The 19,681-nt window shown below is 37.7% G+C and overlaps 1 protein-coding gene across 1 annotated transcript in view; it reads left to right on the forward strand.

Annotated features, from left to right (window-relative positions):
- Window positions 1-2,803: 2,803 nt before the first annotated feature.
- The window catches only part of LOC140241074 (pleckstrin-like), a 32,048-nt gene continuing 15,170 nt past the window's right edge, over window positions 2,804-19,681 (forward strand). The window contains exons 1-5 of the mRNA XM_072320844.1: window positions 2,804-2,852; window positions 3,655-3,813; window positions 5,816-5,988; window positions 15,434-15,528; window positions 18,615-18,790. Coding sequence (XP_072176945.1) covers window positions 2,805-2,852; window positions 3,655-3,813; window positions 5,816-5,988; window positions 15,434-15,528; window positions 18,615-18,790 — 651 coding nt within the window. The 5' untranslated portion in view covers window position 2,804. The remainder of the gene's footprint in view (window positions 2,853-3,654; window positions 3,814-5,815; window positions 5,989-15,433; window positions 15,529-18,614; window positions 18,791-19,681) is intronic.

The following is a 19,681-nucleotide window of genomic DNA, read 5'->3' on the forward strand; positions in this document are numbered from 1 at the left end:
TTTCACATGATCGGCAAATAATCACCTTCTGGTAATACACCAAGTTTTACTGCAGTACTTTGAACCATTTACAAAATATGGACAAAAACAGTGAAATTTTAGCATTTTTTCCTGTCCTTTGACCCCATTATCCAAATCTTTCCTTGCAGAATAATTATGCAGTAACTTCTAAAGTATGAAGAGATGTTTGGAGAAAATTTTGTAATTTCACCAGTAATTAAGTTGTGTAACTATAGCATTTGAACCTCAACTTGATCCATGCCCTTTGACCTCATGACCAAAAAGTTCCCAAGGGAATCATTGCTAGGCAATACATGTATGATGTACTAAGTTTCATGATGATACTTGAGCCATATCTGAGATACAAAGAAAAACATGAAATTTAAGCTTTTTCACTCGACCTTTGACCTTTGACCCCATGGCCTAAAAATTTCACTGGGATATGTGTACTTGATGATCCCATACATTAGGTTGAATGAAAATAATTTCAGGCATTGCACAGATATGGGGAAAATAGTAATATTTCAGAATTTGGCCTTGAACTATGACCTTGACCTTGAGTGTGTGCACCCTCAAATTGACAGGCGCAGCTTTGTCCACTCATGCATTGTACATATGTGAAGTTTCATATGGATACCAGAAACGATGCTTAGGTATGCTTTCCATAAAATCAATTACAACGGAAAGGTGGATGAACATATGGACAATTTGTATATTATTTAACTATGTCTGTCTCTCTGTGTGTATGTGCTTCACCAGTTGCTATGATAAGTAGCTTCTGGTAGATTGTTCAGTCTGTCAGCCCTTATATTCTGCCACAGATATAAAGGGGGGGGGGGGGGAGGGAGAGAAGGGGGGGGGGAGAATGGTACTATTGAGAGCAGAAAACTTATAGAGCTTCGACAACTCACAAACGGGTCATAGAATACAATGGGCATATGAATAGTTTGGTCGCAAAACAAGTTAACTCCATTCTTGTCAATTTCAGAAATTCATGGAAAAAAGATTGAGAAATAAGAAAATACTGTATGAGATATTTTGAATCATAACTTCAAAAATGTTCCGTGTTATGCAACAACTGAAGTATCACTGGAAAGGATCTTATTTTGCTCTATCTGATGATGGACTTACTTCAAAATATTTGAAAATGGCACGTAACCCATTTTATTGCAATCAACTCTTCTTATGTTTCCAGTTGTGCTTGGGACAGAGGATAAAACATGTGGAAAATGACATGAAACCAGAAAAGGACTCTGAGAGTGCAGACCTCCACCAAGCAGCTAATTTCCACCCATACACGCTTGCTGAAAATTGTCCAATTACCCAATAAAGAAACCTTTTGTTTGTGTCATCAACTTCTAGCTGTGCCTCGCCTCGCCTGAGCAGAGCAAGCGCTTTAGAGCGCTTATGCAAACCTCAAATATGCACAGCTTGAACTCTAAAGTTCATTGACCCTATCTGCAAAAAGATTAAAAAATCCTTCAAAAATCCATAAAAATCCCCAGATCACTACCAAAATTCAATCATCTGTTCCTTTTGTCATCATCAACTTTTCCTGCAAGTTTCATTCAAATCCATCCACAATCCACAACCCAATTGTGCCGTTGAGTCTGAAGCTGGGGGTGGGGGGAGGATGAGGCATGTACTTTTTGTTTGATCACTCTAATCCCAACAGCTGCTCATTTGGTAACTGAATGTTTAAAGTGTGTGTGTGTGTGTGTGTGTGTGTGTGTGTGTGTGTGTGTGTGTGTGTGTGTGTGTGTGTGTATGCGTGTGTGTGTGCATAAGTGTGTGTGGAGTTGATGAAAATTTCATTCCTTTGTGTTAATACCAGTGCCAGTGACTCCAGTATCACAAAACACATTTCTTACAACAGACTCAACACCTGTATGGAGAAAGACATGATGAAAGACAGTCATCTTGAAAGAAAATGGAAACAAACAGAAAAAGAGTCAGAAAACAGATTAGCGAGTGAGAGAATGCCTGTTAAATGCCTATTACCTTACCCCACCAAGGATTATAATTCCATGTAAACATGTGATATTAGAAGATATATTCAATATAAGTGTAACATGATTGAGACGTGATCAAAAAAAAAAAGAAAGAAAGAAAGAAAGAAAGTAGGGCTCTAGTAGCTGCCCTAGTGAGAAGTGAGCTGTAGCTGTAGGGCCTGTGTTCTCAAAGGAAAATCCCAATCCCAATCAAGGGATCGCATTTGCTCTTTTTTTTTTTTTATTGTATACAAACCCGGAAACAGCGTTCAACTTCGGTGGATACCACAACCGCCGACTGCTGGTGGCGACGCGATTTTTCAATACCTCTTTGGTCTCAGCTCGCACAACATTTGCAATACAATAAGTGAGCAGTAAGCCTATTACACACGTTTCTCTGACTCAGGTTGTTACGTACCGGTGCTTCTACAACGCAACTTTTCCGGCTGAAAAGCCAAAACCACATTTGGGAGAGTTTCCTGTTAGGATGGGAGTAAGTCATTACGCTTAGGGAGACTCTGAGGAATATACGATTTATTCAGCACTTTGTTGACAGTTTCGCGTAAAACCTTTCTGTTGAGTTTTTCATTCGGTATATATGTTCATCGGAAGTGCAACGGCCTGTGCGTGTGAAAAGGGGCCGAGAGTTCCGGGGCGGTTCTGAACAGTGCACCGTTGACTCGATGGAGGTGATGTGCACATAACTGGCAAATCTTCTTCGTACTCCCGTGCAGGATATAGACTATTTCTCGGAGTAGATTTCTTGTTTCTTCTAGTCTGGGAGGTAGATAGTCACCCAAAAGGAAATACAGTATGAGTGCTCCCAAGAAAGTACTGAAAGAAGGGTTTCTTGTAAAGAAGGTAAGTGGTAATCCTAACTAATGGCATGCATCAAAACATCGATCGGATCGGCTCTATAAAATTATGTAAAAGTGTCGGTGATGGCATTGGCTTGGCTGTCACCGTAGCGTATTTACAGTATAAATTCTACAAAGCATATTTTTTTTTGTTTTTTTGTTTTACAGGACTGATTAGTGCCATATTTCCATGCCTGAACACACATAATACACACTGATTTAGTGATAGAGCAGAATGCATAGGATGTGATAACTCGTGTTACTTCTTTATAAATACTAGTGACAGAAATTCAAAACGTTAGGGGTATACTTTTTTAATGAAGTTGTGAAGAATTGGGACCATATTTGATGCAAAAGGGCTCATTTTTTCTTCATTTACTGGACATTGTGTTACTGATTGAAAGACATAATATTAAACTGGATTGAACTTTATGTTTACAAAGGATCAAAGAAGGTCAACTCTTAATAAATGCATTATTTACCATTATTAAAGCTTCACTTAACTTTGGTAGCTGTAGACCTATTGACTCAGTTGTAGGGGGAATGGAATGTCCTTTGATATTTGATCAGTGTAGTCTGCTGTACACTTTATATTGCCTGTAGATATCTATACTGAAATTTGACATTCACTTTTGTTTATGAAACTTGGATTTGAAAATGAGAGTGATCAGATCGTTAAATGATAGAATCATATTAACACAAACAAAAGGGGCACTGAAATGAAATGATGAAAGCTAGATGTCCACAAACGTAGAGCCATTTCATCAGTCGCTAACTGCTCTCTCCCTCATGTTTGTTACAAAAAGGGCCACAAAAGAACAAACTGGAGGACGAGATGGTTTGTACTGAGCGAGGATTCTATAGCTTACTACAAGCAGAGGACAGACAGCTTGCCAGCAGGGGTGGTGGAGCTGCGGGGGTGCTCTGTCGTCTCGCCGTGCACACAGTATGCAAATAAGAAAGGGGTAAGGCATGTTGAAGTGCTTGTAATTCAGTTTGTGCGTGATGCTTTGTTAGAATATGAAAGATTAAAGTATATGCCGTGTATTTCATGGGCATAGTATTTGGCAAAGTGGGACTTGTTCAGCAGTCTTGTGAGTGGCTAAATTTTTCACCGAGAATGACTCTACAGCAGTGAGATCTGGTCTGTAGAGGATTGGTGGATTTTAAGGTCAAGTGGCAACTGTCGTGTAAAGGAAAAGATGAACATTGATACTTTTGTCAGAATAGTAGATATCCTCACAACCTCACAAGTAAAACTTGGCAAGAATTCCTCTTCTCCCAAATGACATCACAAATATGGCCACCTCATTGGCCATTGACAGCAATCGAGATGTGCAGAAAATTGCAAGCTTTGTTGCATTTATGACTTTAATCACAGTTTAAAGGGCCAGGTGACATACCATGATATATTAAATCATTTTTTTTTTTCATGTAGGTTGCCGACAAACTGTGACTTATTTACAGTTATCATCAAATGTATAATTTGACTTTGAAAGGGAACATTGCCTTGGCAACAGAACTTGAAGTTTTTATTTTTCGAATTTTTTGCAAAAAGGCCAAAACCTGATTTGTTAAGCTTTCCACAACAACAGCAGTGTCCATGATTATTTTATCAATATGTGGTGGGCAGAGTAATAAACTCAAGTGGAACAGTATATCCTGACACAGTGTTGATTCTTCTGTGTAAAAGTGGCAAATGTTTAGTAATACTAATAATAATAATAATAATTGTGAATTTATATTGCGCAGTTTCTATGAACCATATATGTGACCCTGCACCTCAAAACAAACAAAAAGTCGCCAGACATGAACTTGTAGTTAAGACCATATTCTGAAAGGGCAGACTTTAAGCTTTAAAATGATGTATAACTCAAATCAAATGGACTCTCCTAACCTATCTAAATATTGGAAAGAAAGCACAAACTCAGCAAAAGTGTGAACTGAGAAAAGAGGCTCTGAAGTACAGTGTCTATTCAAGCGCTTAATCTTTACCAAACCGTGCTGGCTGTGCGATGAATGGGACAAAAAAACAGGAAGTATACCACCAGAGTAACACCAATGAAGGGATTATCAGATTAAACTGAAATTTAGCATGCCTCATTAGCACATTCTGTCCATAATTAATGCCAACTTTCAAAGCAGTAGCACTATCCTTTCAAGAGCTGAAAGTGAAGAGTGTGGACAAGGTTTTTCAGAAATGAAAAAGGGATTCTAAAGACACACCTGATCACACTATTCTACCAAAAATGTTCGAGATAAACTGTTAAAAAAACACACTTTCCTGCCCGTTTTATGATACCAAATTTTAGCATAATGTAAAAGAAGACCCACTCTTTCAGAAAATATGAAAAAGTCAAGTTCGGCTAAGTTGACCCATTTCACTTATTTTCTGTCCTCACGCAAAATCAGTGTGTGCGACTTTATGTTCGTTTTGAGGTGCACGGTCACATATACTCAACTGCGCATAACAATAAGATATAATCAATATAAAGAAAATGCAATTAAAGGACTAATAATTGCATCATCATAATTCATCATCATTATTATCATAATGCAACTATATCCCCATGTCCTTCCTATCTGTCTATCTTTCTCGTTGTAGATACAGTGCATCCATCTGTATATATCTTTTTATATATCTTTCTGTACATCCATCTGTATATCAGTTTATATCTTTCTTTATCACAAACATCAATTTATATTTGTATATTACTTAATGTGTATATCTAAACTACCAGAAGAGAGAATTTTGTAGATATTCGGTCTTTTGTTATTATTTGCTTTTCAGAAATTAAAATCATACCGTATAAAGTGTTGGAATACATTTTAACTTGTTTGGGTAAAATGTTTTAACCTTCTGGTGCTGTTGAATTTGAGGATCGTTTCAAGCTATTCAAGCATTATTTTCCAGAGAGGTATTAAAAACATGCAACAAACCTCTTTTTGTGTATTCTTCCGCACCAGTTCGTCTTCCTGCTCACAAATCAAGGCGGCCATGAGCTGCTGATGCAGGCATCGACAGATGCCGAGCGGGAGGCGTGGGCGAAGGCACTCGGTGATGCCATTGTGGAGTGCGACAGATCCAAGGAAGATGTGGAAGTCTCGGGCTCGTCCGCTCAGAACGGCATCAACTACCAGTGAGTAAATTCTAGTCTTTGTCTCTGGATATTGCAGTGCATGTCTACATACTGCTGTGGTTGAATGTTGTAAACCTACATGTATATCTACGTGGGGTTGGTGTCGTGGATTAAGCCGTGGAGGACAGGCCAAATTTGCTTAGTCCCATATGTAGACATTTGCCTGAGTACATGTGTATACTCGGGACTCACCCTCAACGGGTTAATGTGTACAAGTCATTATTGGCCATGTTTTAAGCTGTAGCCTGACTTACATGGGGAAAACAGTTTGTCTCCCACCCCCTTGTAATTTAATCGGGTCACTGTATCCACAGTCATTTGCTGTAATAAGAGATGACATTCCCATTAAATGGTGCACATATAGACAAAATTGTTATATTGTGAGCAGTGACATCAAGTCAAGAAATACAATTCTGGAATTTGACAGGCTGACGTGCTAGAATGGAGTGATGTATATTCATGTTATCACATAATAATATTGCCGTGTCTATCATTGTGACAACACTTGACAGTCCCTTTTAGGAATTTCGAGGCAATATTTTTACTCAGCATTGTGTGCCTCATGGAAAAACATCACTCTGGCAGGGCTGCCAAGTGTTAGATTACACCTCTGAAAAGGCAATATCTATAGAATGTTTGATAGATATGTACAGTATACCTTAGTAGGTGGGTTAGACAATGCAGATATACAATTTATGTTATGTTGTAGCTGATACCCACAAAGATGTTGGCTTATCTTACTATGGTTTGAATAATTGTCTGCTTGATTTAGTTATTGGATATTATGAAAAAGGATGAGGAAAGAAACTTGCCCCTTTTCTCAAGAAAGAAAGTATTCAGTAACCCAGACTTCATTCTGCACTCTAAATATGCTTTTAGCTATAAGAGTACTTTCATCAAGTCATGCTGCTCTGTTTGGTTATTCCAATTTATATTGTGACGGTTAAACTTCAAGGCGAAAATATGTATGAAATTGGACTCTTATCATTTTTAAGTGATATTTTGATTTTTCTTTTTAAGAGATTGCATAGGCCTAAGCAGGCAGGATTATTTGCATAAAATCATATTTCCGAAGACTGACACTCAATTAAGCTCTTAGGTTTCATGGCATGACATTTTTCCCCATACCATAAAGTACTTTTAATCTGATGTCATCATTGTATAAGGAAGTAATTAACAGTGCTTGATGATTTCCTTAAGTTGAGCTCTAAGTAGGCTTACAGAGAAAATCACCATAACAAAATCAGCAGGATATCTTGGTTGCTATTTTGATTACCAGTACTGGTACACAAATCTTCAATGCTGAATGGAGTCCTTGGATCTTGTATTGGGAAGTAACTTGGCACAAACTCTTCAAAATCATGAGTTTTTTTGTTAAGAAAAGGTACAAAGTGAGATTCCAAGCACTTCACTGTGCAGTAATTCTGACAATGGAAACCCACATGTTGTTGTTCTTGTTGTTTTGGTTTTAATTTGCGTGTACAAATCACTCAAGATTGAGTTTTACACCACAGTCAGCCAACAGTGTAACCTTTGCCCCAGACTTCCTTACAAAAAGGTCATTCTTATCATTTAAAGGGATGGTATAGTATTGTTTGAGATGAGGATTCAGCTTTTAACTTTTTGCCAGATAGTTAGAAACCACTTAATCAAAATAATGTTAAAGAGCTTACATACAATGGTACAACTCTAAGAGGAATTCAAAGTTTATTTGATAAATTTTGATTTTGAAATGGCTGTGATGTCCAAAACCAAGGTAAAACAAAGCAATCCTAGAAGGTGGGCCCCACCTTTTATTAGAATCCCTTTGTTTCTGATATCTCAGCCATTTCAAAACCAATATAATAAACTTTGAATCCCTCACAGAATATGTGCTCTTTCATATTTCATAAGAGATTTCTCATTATCTCAAAAAAATCATATCTTCAAAAAATCAGAGGACATTTATAGCCCCATCTCAGCTGAAACTACATGTATACCATCCCCAGACCTCCCAACCATTCTGAATTTTGAGGAAAGAATCTGAATTTTGACCATTCTCAGCTCTTGTCTCAATAGGAGTTTCCTTTTTTTTCTTGATAATTTTACTAAACACTCCTGTGGGAACTGAGCACTCTTTCTTTCTTACTTTTTAGCCAAATCATCCCTATTTTTCAGTTAGAAAGGTTGGGAGATCTTCATCCCTTTAAAGTTTGCTGTACAAAATCCATTGTTGCTACCCTGTGGATTAGAAGGTGCTGGCACCCCACTGGCTTACAAGTGTTTAGTCAGTCAAGTGTGGAGAGGAGGAAGTGATTTTCACCCCCTTTGAGTTACCTTTAGGATCTAGACTGAAGACACTCAGGAGAAAGGCATCTTAATCCCTTTATAGACACAATGTGTGTGCACACAGTAGGTTCCTTTTCAACCAATGTTAGCACTGCCCGCTGTTGTAAAGGGTTAATTACTTGATTGGGTTAAAGGGAAGTGACAGCATCATTTTGTTGAAACATTGTGAGAGCTCTTACCACCTCTTCAGAGTTAATTAGATTTAATTGTTTGGAATGTGTGCCTTCAAAGGCAGTGTATTGATTTAGAACACCTATTATAATTAAGAAGAATTTCTATGATTTACTCTGTCTGTATTTTGAGCATACCATACATTGTATGCAGATTTGGGAAGAAATTCTTGTTGTTTTGAGTGTGTGTTTGTGTGTGTGTGTGTTTGTGTTTGCTTTTGTTTCTGGTAATTAACATTCTAAAGCACTATACACTCAGACCCAGACGACCTCTCAATATTCAGTTGATCATCCATAATCTTAGATCTAATTTCGTTTTCTGTCACATTCTTCTTCTTGTCGGTAGTCTGCTTCCTTCAACCTTGAAGATTCTTCCACAAAGAGGAATAAATAAGAATGTAGATTTGAATGCTGTTTGATTGGTTCTACCCAAGTTTGTCAGTAGTATCAAGTGACAAGCAGAGAGCAATTTAAACTTTTGAGAATCTGATCAGAACATTGATACCCTACTGGTGTTTAAGTCCAACAGTATGCTTCTTGATTCTAGGCAGAGCAAAACTAAACTGGTAGTGGTGACAAGCTTGGTTTGGGTGTTTACATATAGGACGTGCAATATAGTTTTAAAAGCTTTAAAGACAAGGGGTTACATGTACTTGTTCACACTGCCCACTGTCTCCATGTCTGTCTGTCTGTCCAATGACCATCTGTCTGTCTGTCAGTCTGCTTTTATCAATTTATGTCTCAGCATATAATGACAATGATAAAAAAAAAACAATGAAATGAATCTGCTCAAATCTGTATAAAGTGATTATGTCTTGAAAGACACATTGTACAGAGATGCCAGTAACTATCACTTTTTTCCCACTATTTTGTACTGTTTGTTGTTTGTTTGTTTGTGTGTGTGTGTGTGTGTGTGTGTTTACAAAACATACTGCAGGTTTCATGGAAAATTCAGTTTTTTCAAAATTGATTCACTACATTGCAAAATAGGTATTATTTTATTATGATAATGTTATAATTATGATAATGATCGTTTCAACATCATTATCACTATTACTTTTTACAAGTACCAACTGTGTGTGTAGTGCAGTTGACTTCATTATGTACAGTGAACTATACAGGTATATCTTTGTCATCCATCATATGTGGAGGTATTTTGTCATTACAGACACAGTTTGCATTCTACCATTTATTGCTAAATCTAAATGTAATATTATCAATCATATCACAAGTAGACTGGAGCTTGAAAGAATGAAATCTCAATATAGATGGGCATACTGCTTCACTTCTTGAAAAAAATTGAACAAGGCCAATTTAGGACACAAGCCAAGGTTGAATGCAGCACAATAGAGCCAAGCATGATCATAAAGTTCAACAAATATACATTTTGTACTAAATTTTGTAAATCAAAAGCAGAAGCTACAAGCAATGCAGAATGAATCTGAAAGTAATCTCTTTTTACAACAGTAGGTGAGTAAACAATAACATATCTTTGTGACACATGTAGATAGCGTATACTCTTCATAGGAGTACATGGCTGTATGTGCCATGTTGTATCTTAGATAGCAAAGCATGCAGCTCTTCAGTGACAACCTAGACTGCAGAATGCAGATGATATTCATTCTTGTCACAACCAGCAGATTTGTGTTTCACTATAGCACTACATATGAAGATCATATTTAAACATCTTAAATCATGACCGTACATATCAAAATGTTTACAACCATAAACAAATCCACACATGAATGAAATCATAGCAACGTATATAGGTCATGTGGCAGTCCCACAAATTTATTTAATTTTTTAAAACTGAATTAGACTCAGAGTAAGCACTGTAATGATATTCGAACATGCATTTGACCAAGATTGCGTACATCTAACATACATTTCAGTACTTGCCATTGTCATATATTGCGATACAAAGAAGATATTTATATACACTGGCTAATCATGGAGACTTTTCTTCAGGTAATTTTGGCATTAGGCTCATCTACAATGACTTATATCATAGACTGTTTATACTAGATGTTACAAAAAACATTACCCACTTTTGATCCTTAATAGTTCAAAAACTATACATCAGATAACAGTGACATTGATATGAGCAATAGCTGAATAGTGTACACGTAAACTGTTGGAGGTAATTTAAAAATGATAGCATAAATCAGTTTCATTAAATTCAAGTTTTATTTTGAAGTTAGGTTTCACATTTTTGCTCTGTTTTCAACCCTCTGTACAAAATTTTGATTTTGCACAGGGGTCATCAATTGGTGTGTACGGTGTGTCGTTAACACCCTGACAATGGTCCTGAACAATGGCCAGGATTGGAATGCTTTATTACATATTCATGAGAAATTCCACTGTCACAGCTAGTCCTTATTATCCTAAAATGCAGTATTTGCAAGCACATGAAAACTTGTGCTTATTTTTGTCATGTGCATGCATTTTGCCTTTACCATGAATTCAGACTACATGTAGCAGTGCCCAGGGCAATCCATCGTGAATAATTGATTTAAAAGCATTCATGTGCCTTGGAGCAAGAGTCAAGAAGCCTAGCCAGCAGAGCTCTGAAAAGGTGGTATTAGTGATATTTACGTCTATTGTTCACGGTCATTGTAAGCACACACTCACATATATACACATCATTGGTTCTTGTGTCAAGTTCAATTTTGTACAGAGGGTTCAAGTCTGACCAAAATCTGGAACTTAACTTTCAAATTAATCATGACTTTAACGAAACTGATTCATGCTCTCATATTCACATCACCTCCATCTAAATTGTACACTATTCAGCTATTACTCATTAAAAAAAGTGATATCTGATGTATAGTTTCCGAACTATTAAGGGTGGATTTAAGTGGGAAATGTTTTTTTTTTTGTTTTGTTTTGTTTTTTTTGTTTTTTTTTTGTAAAACCTAGTATAACACGTCATACTGGCAATGCCATAAAGTACACTATAGAATCTGTCACACAAAGTGCCTATGATATTTATTGCCTAGCTAAGTGTTTAGTGTGTTGACATTAACTTGCCTGAAGGGGTAATTAACAGAAAAAAAAAAATGGTGGAGAATAATAAATATATATGTTATAGTCTTTACACTGGTGGTTTGGGCTCATTAATCTATTGCCAGTGACATTCAAGAAAAAGCTATGTCATGTTCTATACAGTCATGTCCAATATTAGGTTGCAATACTTGCCTCAGCTACAGGAAAAGTGAATTAGTGCAGTTATGCAGGAATGGACGGTGCTGAAAATTATAGCTCTGAAACAGCCAATCAACCTCCCAATGGGATGGTATAGTTTTGGTGGAGATGGTGGATTCAGATTTTTAAATTTTGGGGGAGATAATTAGAAACCACTTGTGAAATATTTAGGAGCATGTAATTCTAAAAGTAATTCAGAGTTCATTAGATGAGAATCCATTGGAAATTGCTGAGATATCCAAAAACAAAGTAAAACGAAATGGTCCTTTCTTAGAATAAAAGGTGGGTCCCACCTTTTACTTTTAGGACCTCTTTGTTTTGAATATCTCAGCCATTTCAAAACCAATTTCCATGAAATAAACTTTGAATTCCTCTTAGATTGCATGCTCCTTAATATTTCGCATTATCTCACAAAAAAGTTGGAAGCCCTAAGTCCCATCTCAACCAAAAGTATAATCCTGGGAGTGTAACTCCACTTTCTTTCTTCTTTGTCTGTATACAATAATATGTATATATCTCTATATCAAGATTTGCATATGATCTATCTGTCTATCTATCTGTCTATGCACCTATACATTATCTATCAATTTATTTTTTTATCTTTCTTTGTCTATCCCTCTCAATCTGTAAACTTGTTATGGCAAGTATCAGCTTATAAGTGCAACTAGCAATTAACCAGGATGATCTCAAGCTGAGCACAGTGTCATGTAGAAGAAAAAAAAAGGTCCATGTAAAATTTTGATTTTCCAAGTAAAAAGATAGCTTTATCATCATTAGAAGAAGTTTGATCAGACTTCAATTGTACATAGTACAGCTGTAGGTACATGGATAAACATTGAAAAAAAACAACAACAACACACCACCATTTGCTTTAATGGTATCAGTGCATTGGCATACCTGATTTTTTATTCTACCCATGCCAAAAAATTAACTGCAAACTGCCTCAAAACATTCTTTCATGGAAGCTGGCTCTCTACATAAATAAGTTAGGGCTTACTGGATGCCTACTAGTGAAGTTAAATGAGCACCACATTATCTCTATGTTATTAACTTTTCTGTGAGTATAGTGTAGTTATGGTTTTACAATGTATATCAAATTCCTTTTCTGCAATTTATTTGTTCTGTCTTTTTTCTTTGCCCTAGGGAGAAAGTCTACTACAGTTTTTATTTCCTAATTTCCTAATATTCCTTTATGACTTTCACTTTAAACCTTTAATCTTTGGCTGCGTCTCTTGAGAGAGAGAAAAAAATGAGCGGACCACTTGTGGCTGCCCTTGCATTTGTCTGTCCTACTCTGCAAGCCACAGTTTCCTCGAATCCATGATCATAAGATTTACTGCTTCCTTAAGAGTGAGTAGAGGTTGATACTGCTGGAAACATAGAAGTGCTTTCAGGATTAAAATGTTCTCCATTGAGTGTGTTGCTCTTAACAGACACAAGTGTTCAGTTTCTTCCACTTCCAGTTTTGCTTTCTTATGGGCAGTTTATAGCATCTATATATCTATAACTTTCTTTGACAATCACTGTAGTCTGAGGGTAGTTTCTTGTACACTGTAAGTAAAAATTGGTTCAACTTTGCATCTAGTGACTGGGACCAGTGTCACACTAGGAGCACCTTTAAAGGTGCAACTTTACACCTTTCTGGTCTGAAAGGTGCAAAGTTTAACGTGTAAAGGTGTTCTCAGTGTTGCAACTGATTGACAAATTGCCCTATATCGACGTAAATAAGCACTGAATTGATCAGTGTTTTAGTAGTAGCCATGATAAAAAATCATGGGTCATACATACTCGAGCAGGATTCGAACCTGCGACCTCCTGATCACCGGACAGGCGTCATCTCCACTAGACCACTGAGCTTTCGCCCGACAGCAAGTGCTGATTCTAATCCCTGTACAAAGCATGCAGCGGGTACTGCGTAATTATTCAAATTCATGAAATTCTTCCATCGAGATGTTTTCATTGCAGCTGATTGACAAATTGCCCCAGTGTGTTGCTGGTAAAGATGCAAAGTTGGAACATTTTTTCTTACAGTGTACTGACGGAAATATACAGTTAGCATATTTGACAGTCTGCTCCATTTATTCATTCTGAAATTGCCTTGTTTTGATTTAAAACTAAATACCCCTGACCCATCAAATTTGCAGTCACTGAGTCATAATGTTTATATCAGATCAACTGATTTGATATTGCATTATAAATTATACATATTATGAGTAATGTATGAAAAGGTGAGCAGAGATGGGAATCTGACAATTTCATATTCAAATTTCTATGCATTCATGACCCCATCTCTCACCTCCCCCCCCCCAAAAAAAAACACCCAAAAACAAAAACAAAGGAGGAAATGATGCATTTTGCTACATTTTGCAGGTACATTGTAGTAGTGTCTCTTTTGAAGTACTTTTGAAACATTTTGCAGTGTTTCTTTTGAAGTACAATGTACAGAGCCAACGTGAACATTTTTGGGTGAGAACAACAAGGTTGTTGATCTACGATCTTTGTATAGTGTGAAATAGTGTCTGCGGTTTGCAGCTGATGGTCCCTTGTTTTCTGTCCTGTATCACACTCACACGTCTGGTACCGTTAAATCGCTGTCAGAGTCATATGAGCAGCATTCATCGTCAATATGAAGTGCTGTGCATGTTAGTCATGCTAATGATTTTCTACTCTTTGTTGTTGTTGTTGTTGAGATTGGCATTGAAAGTTACAGGAAGTTCAAGTTCAATTAGATTCACCTTTTAATGTGCATCAGAGCAAGAAAATTATACAATGGGTATAGATACATTGTATATCAGTGAATTTAAGCAAATTGTTTTTGTCTTATTGATGCTTTGCTGCGTGAATTTTGTTTGTAAACTGCTTTATACTGTACTGCGATGTTAGTTCATATTGCAGTTACAAGTACCTTTATGTTGCTCGAGTAGTGTTGTGATTGTCCTAAGTAGTTTAGGATGTAGGGCCTATATGAAACAGTGATAATGTGATTTTTTTCCCCCCATGATATGGGTACCTCTAGTGCGATCTCAGTGCCAGTAACCATTGATCTCTGATTGATTTATAATGTTTCATTGCAGAATTTCATGTCATAATGCAAGTTTTAATGGCATTGCATATTTTTGATGTGTGTTGTAGTTGCTTTGTCTATAGAAATTCTATGGCATATATGAGATATTTGTGTGTGCATTTCATCAAGGACCAGCTAGAAGAGAAACCATGTGACCAGAGCAATGTATGTTCTCTATTTGTTTGTTTGTTTTTCTGGACACCGTCATGAAGTGCATGCACACAGGATGCCTCTGTTTAACAACCAATTTTTGATTCGTTGGGGGTGCATGTAGTATAATAGTTTCCATAGTTATTTGTATCATATTATGTTTTTATGTATTCAATTGCTGAATATTATAATACAACAGTAATCACAATGTACATTGTATAGTCGCAGATTTTGCAGTGACTATTAAGGTATGTTCAGATCTGCAAGAATGTGCATGTTGCAGCAACAGTGACAAATAGATACATGTATTACTGAACTTTTATTAACTTTCCTATAGAAGTTGTCATGATTTATGAAGTCTTAATATGTGATACACCCGAAAGCGTGAATCATTTGCAAAACCAAGGGCAGTAAAGCTTGATTCAGGTTGAAAATCTGAGCATTATATATGCAATGACTTGAATAATTCAGCTGTGTGCAATGAAAACATTACTTTTCATCCTTCTTTTTCCTTCCCCACTCACAAAAGAGAGTTAATACAAGCCATGCAAGACCCTGACGCTGGAATCACGTTGGGCACGCACAAAGTGGATGACACGACCGTCTACAAAGACTGCTTCACAGGTAGGCTGTGGTATTCCCTCGCTAATTTTGTAAGTACAGATTTGGCCCACATGCGGTGAAATGCGGTTGAGATGACTGGACAGGGAGGGAGCGTACACAATGTACAGAACATGTTCCCTCGATCCGAAAGGGTTAGGAAGGTCACATGAACTGTCTCATGATGGAGTTAAGGGAACATATCATATACACTGTATGTATTGTACTTGGCCGCCCTTGTTATTACAATGATCATATGATCGTGCTCTAGAGGCAGTCACATGTTCCGCGGCATCACATTATCAAACATTTTCTTTTCTTCTGAACAGAGGGGACTTGAATGGGAATACTTCATGGACAGCAGACTTGGTGTTCTACACTAATTTTATCGCGGAAATCGAAAGCCCACTTCTATTTGGTTTACAGTGCCAGACACGGATTTGTAAATTGATAGTATATACATACTATGTCAGTGATTATGTTTTGGGAGAGGGACATAGCTTTCTATGCAGAAACATAAGTGCATGTATATGTATTTTCAAATTGCCCACTCTCTTTTCCTTGGCCTCGACATTGTTGTTGAAAGGAAAGAGCGGAGAACTAAACCAGAGAGTGACGTCCATGCCTTGTTTCCTTCCTGAAGAAGTCAATGTCACTAATAGGTCTCAAGTGTAGGCAGCGCACTTTTGTATACCACCGGTACTGGCTTTTAATTTTTTTGTTTTGTTTTCATGGCCCAAACGGATGGTAATAGATCTACACAGCACATTTACTCTCTACCATACTCAATTCATATTTGCATTTTAATTGAATGTGCAATCTGAGATAGTTGCACTGATGTCTCAAATTTATGGGGCTAAGAGATTAGTAATTTGCCATTTTGATTTTATTCAGAGTCAATAGATATTCTTTTCCTGTCAAATGAGGATATCATTTGTATGCCGTGCTATGGGTCTATTCCTTGGTAACTGTCTTGATGGGTCTAAATGGGCCTCAATGGGTCTCAGCTGGATTCGCCTCCGCCAGGGACCCGTTTCATGAAAAAAAAAGAAAAAATGGTGATATCATTTTTCTTTTCCATTGTAACTTGCTTTGTTTATAGTTTATACTGCATCATAATTCAAATAGTTACCACTTATTGTTTGTTTGTTGTTTTTATTTATTATATAATATTAAACATTGCCACTGATGAAGCGCTCCTACATGTATATGCTAATGAGCAAGCTACAAGAGAGGGACTGAGGGGTGAAGACCCCGTTTACATTGCGGGTCTGGGCCGAGCCCAGCCTCAATTGCGAGGCCGAGCCCCGCAATTTTGTCCGTTTAGACTGCCGGGCTCGGCCGCGCTTTTAATTCAAACCTTTCAATATTTTGTCTTAGTGGCGCTCTGCTTGTAAACAAACGCAATTTGGTATAGTCTGGTTTTCAGACCCTTTGCCAACTGAATTCTGTGGCGACGAAGTCGCCGTTCGGGCAAAGGCTTTTGCCGAAGGAAAAATCCTTTGCAGGACAAAACCACCTTAAACTATACTAGTTTTCGACGTTGAGGGGGTTAATATCCTGAAAAGCGAAATACTACGGGCAGAGGGTTTGGAAGCCAGACTAAAATTGGCTGCGCATTTGGCCCAGTTTGCATTTACACTGAGAAAAAGCGGGGCTCGGCTGCGGCTTGGCCGCGGTCGAGACCACCTCCAGAGCGAGGCCAAATGCACGGACAATTTTGACCCCGCATTTGGCCTTTTGCGCGTTTACACCGAAATGAAGGCGGGCTCGGCTGTGGCTTGGCTGCGGCCGAGCCTCGCACTTTAAACGGGGTCTAAGATTCCCCTGGGTAATAGACTTGGTTGGCAGTGAGGAAAGAGTACCTGTCTCGTTAAAGGGATGGTATAGTTTTGGTTGAGATGAGGGATCCAGATCCTCACTTTTTGCATGATGATTAGGAACCACTTATGAAAATAGCATACAATTCCAAGAGGAATCAAAAGTTTGATTTATTGCAGATCAGTTTTGAAATGGCTGAGATATCCAACAACAAAGCAGAAACACATAGTGGTCCTTATAAAAAGATGGGTCCCACCTTTCATTAGGACTTTTTTTTTGTTGTTGTTGATATACTCAGCCATTTCAAAACCAACATTCATCAAATAAACTTTGAATTTGTCATAAAATTGTATGCTCACTAATATTTCATAGGAGGTTTTCTCATTATCTCACAAGAAAGTTGGAATCCTGAAGCCCCTTCTCAACCAAAACTATACCATCCCTTTAAAAAGGCATGTCATCGCAACCACTAATTGCTAGCAAAAATCTAACCACTGACCTCAGAATTAAGCTAGAGCATGTGGTTATATGGTTGCATGGCTGCTGCCCTGAAATTAGCAACTGAAATTATAACAGTTTGTAATAATTTTCCCTATCCCATATAACTGTAAAAACTCAAATGGCGGTGGTGCTATTTGATGTCCATAACAATGTGTTGACAACGCTGTGCTGATACGCAGTGCCAGCTCTATTGGATCATTCAGGAAAAACAGCAAAAAATATGGAGCACTCTCTCTATCTCCAAACTTGAATATAGTTTTGTAGATCATCTCAGCAATTGTTCCTTGTTGGAAAAGGAATATGGAGTTATAAACTCTGAAAATGCATTCCTATTGTAAAGTGACAATGTGTTAGTCATGATAAAAAAAGGGAAAAATTAGTCGTGATTTACCGCATAAACACCCTGTTCATTCTGCGGGTGCCTGCTGCACAGTAACTCTGCATTACTGGAAGTGCACACAAGTTTAACACAGAAAGTGTGACCTCGCTTGACCTCCACATGTTGGACGTGGGTGCATAAAATCACTGCATTCATTTGCATGTAGCATATATGGCCAGCATATGGAACCAAGTATGGACCCGACCACTCGCGACAAAATGTTTACATTTACATGTAAATGCGATACGAAAAATTGCAAACCTCTTCTTGAAGCTTGCCTCTGGTTTACTCTTAATTCTGTAGGACTAACAAATGAAATATGTCATCTTCTTGAAGTTTAGGTTGCATAGAACAACATGGTTGAAAATTCTCTATATATTGTACCTTAATCTTCCTGTTTTCTGCTCAGGGGCCCAGGTGATCACGTGGCTGGTGGACTGGGCATTCGCTGAGACCCGAGAGAGGGCCCTGGAGATTGGAACCAAACTGCTAACTCAGGCACAGCTCCAGCCAATGACGTGCTCCCTCGATAACGCCACCTGCCGCAAAATCTTTGTCGACGACGAGGAAGCCCTGTACAGATTTGTGAGTTTCTTGTCTGTATGGCATATAAATGATGATAGATCTTTGTGTGTTGGGTTTCTATTAAGCATTCAGTCTTGAATTAGTGGAGCAAATATTATGTTTGATTTCTGTATAGGAGATTCTGCGTTCCAATCCTGCATGGGGCACACATTTGTGGACAGATTTGTCCCCCACAAAGTAGAACTTGAGTGAGGTGTACAAACAGATATTCAAGCAGTGCAAGGTATTATTGTTGATGCTCGGGTCATCTGAGAGAATGGCCTGTCATTGACACACAAAATAGTGGGATGTTGATTGCGATCCAAATGCTGAGATTTTTTTTTTTTTTTGTCACTCAATCAGATGAACAAAAATATCCCCAATTTCTGATCATGATAATTTGTCATTGAAACTGTACATGCCCCAAATCTACCATAATTGTGACCCTTGCCCATGTGTTCTTGATGCGCTGTTGTGATGTGTATTTGAATGACGGGATATAAAATCTCGAGATTTTTTGCTCCAGCATTCACACACTCGCCATGGTGCGAAGAATCCTGCTATTTTTCAAATTGTCACTCTGATCGATAATTAAAGTGGAAATAATCGTAAGACATCTTGGGATTTGGATTGCGATGCTGATTGCGCTGTTTTAGAGAAAATTTTATGTCCACCCAGGCAAAATCCTGAGCTTTGGATTGTGATGCAATTCTCGAGATTTGCATCCAGTTAATTTGCATCAGTGTAAATTTCACTATTGATTAAAAAAAAAAAAAAACAGGCTACCTTGCGTTCATAAGATTGGGTTATCATCTTATCGTGTTATCATGACACACAGTGTTTGAATTGTCTTTGGCCTGGAAGAAATCAGAGACCTGCCAGGTACTTAGAAAACTATTTTTAGCTTGGGTT

Source organism: Diadema setosum, chromosome 2 (assembly GCF_964275005.1).
Source record: "Diadema setosum chromosome 2, eeDiaSeto1, whole genome shotgun sequence".
NCBI classification, from domain to species: domain Eukaryota; kingdom Metazoa; phylum Echinodermata; class Echinoidea; order Diadematoida; family Diadematidae; genus Diadema; species Diadema setosum.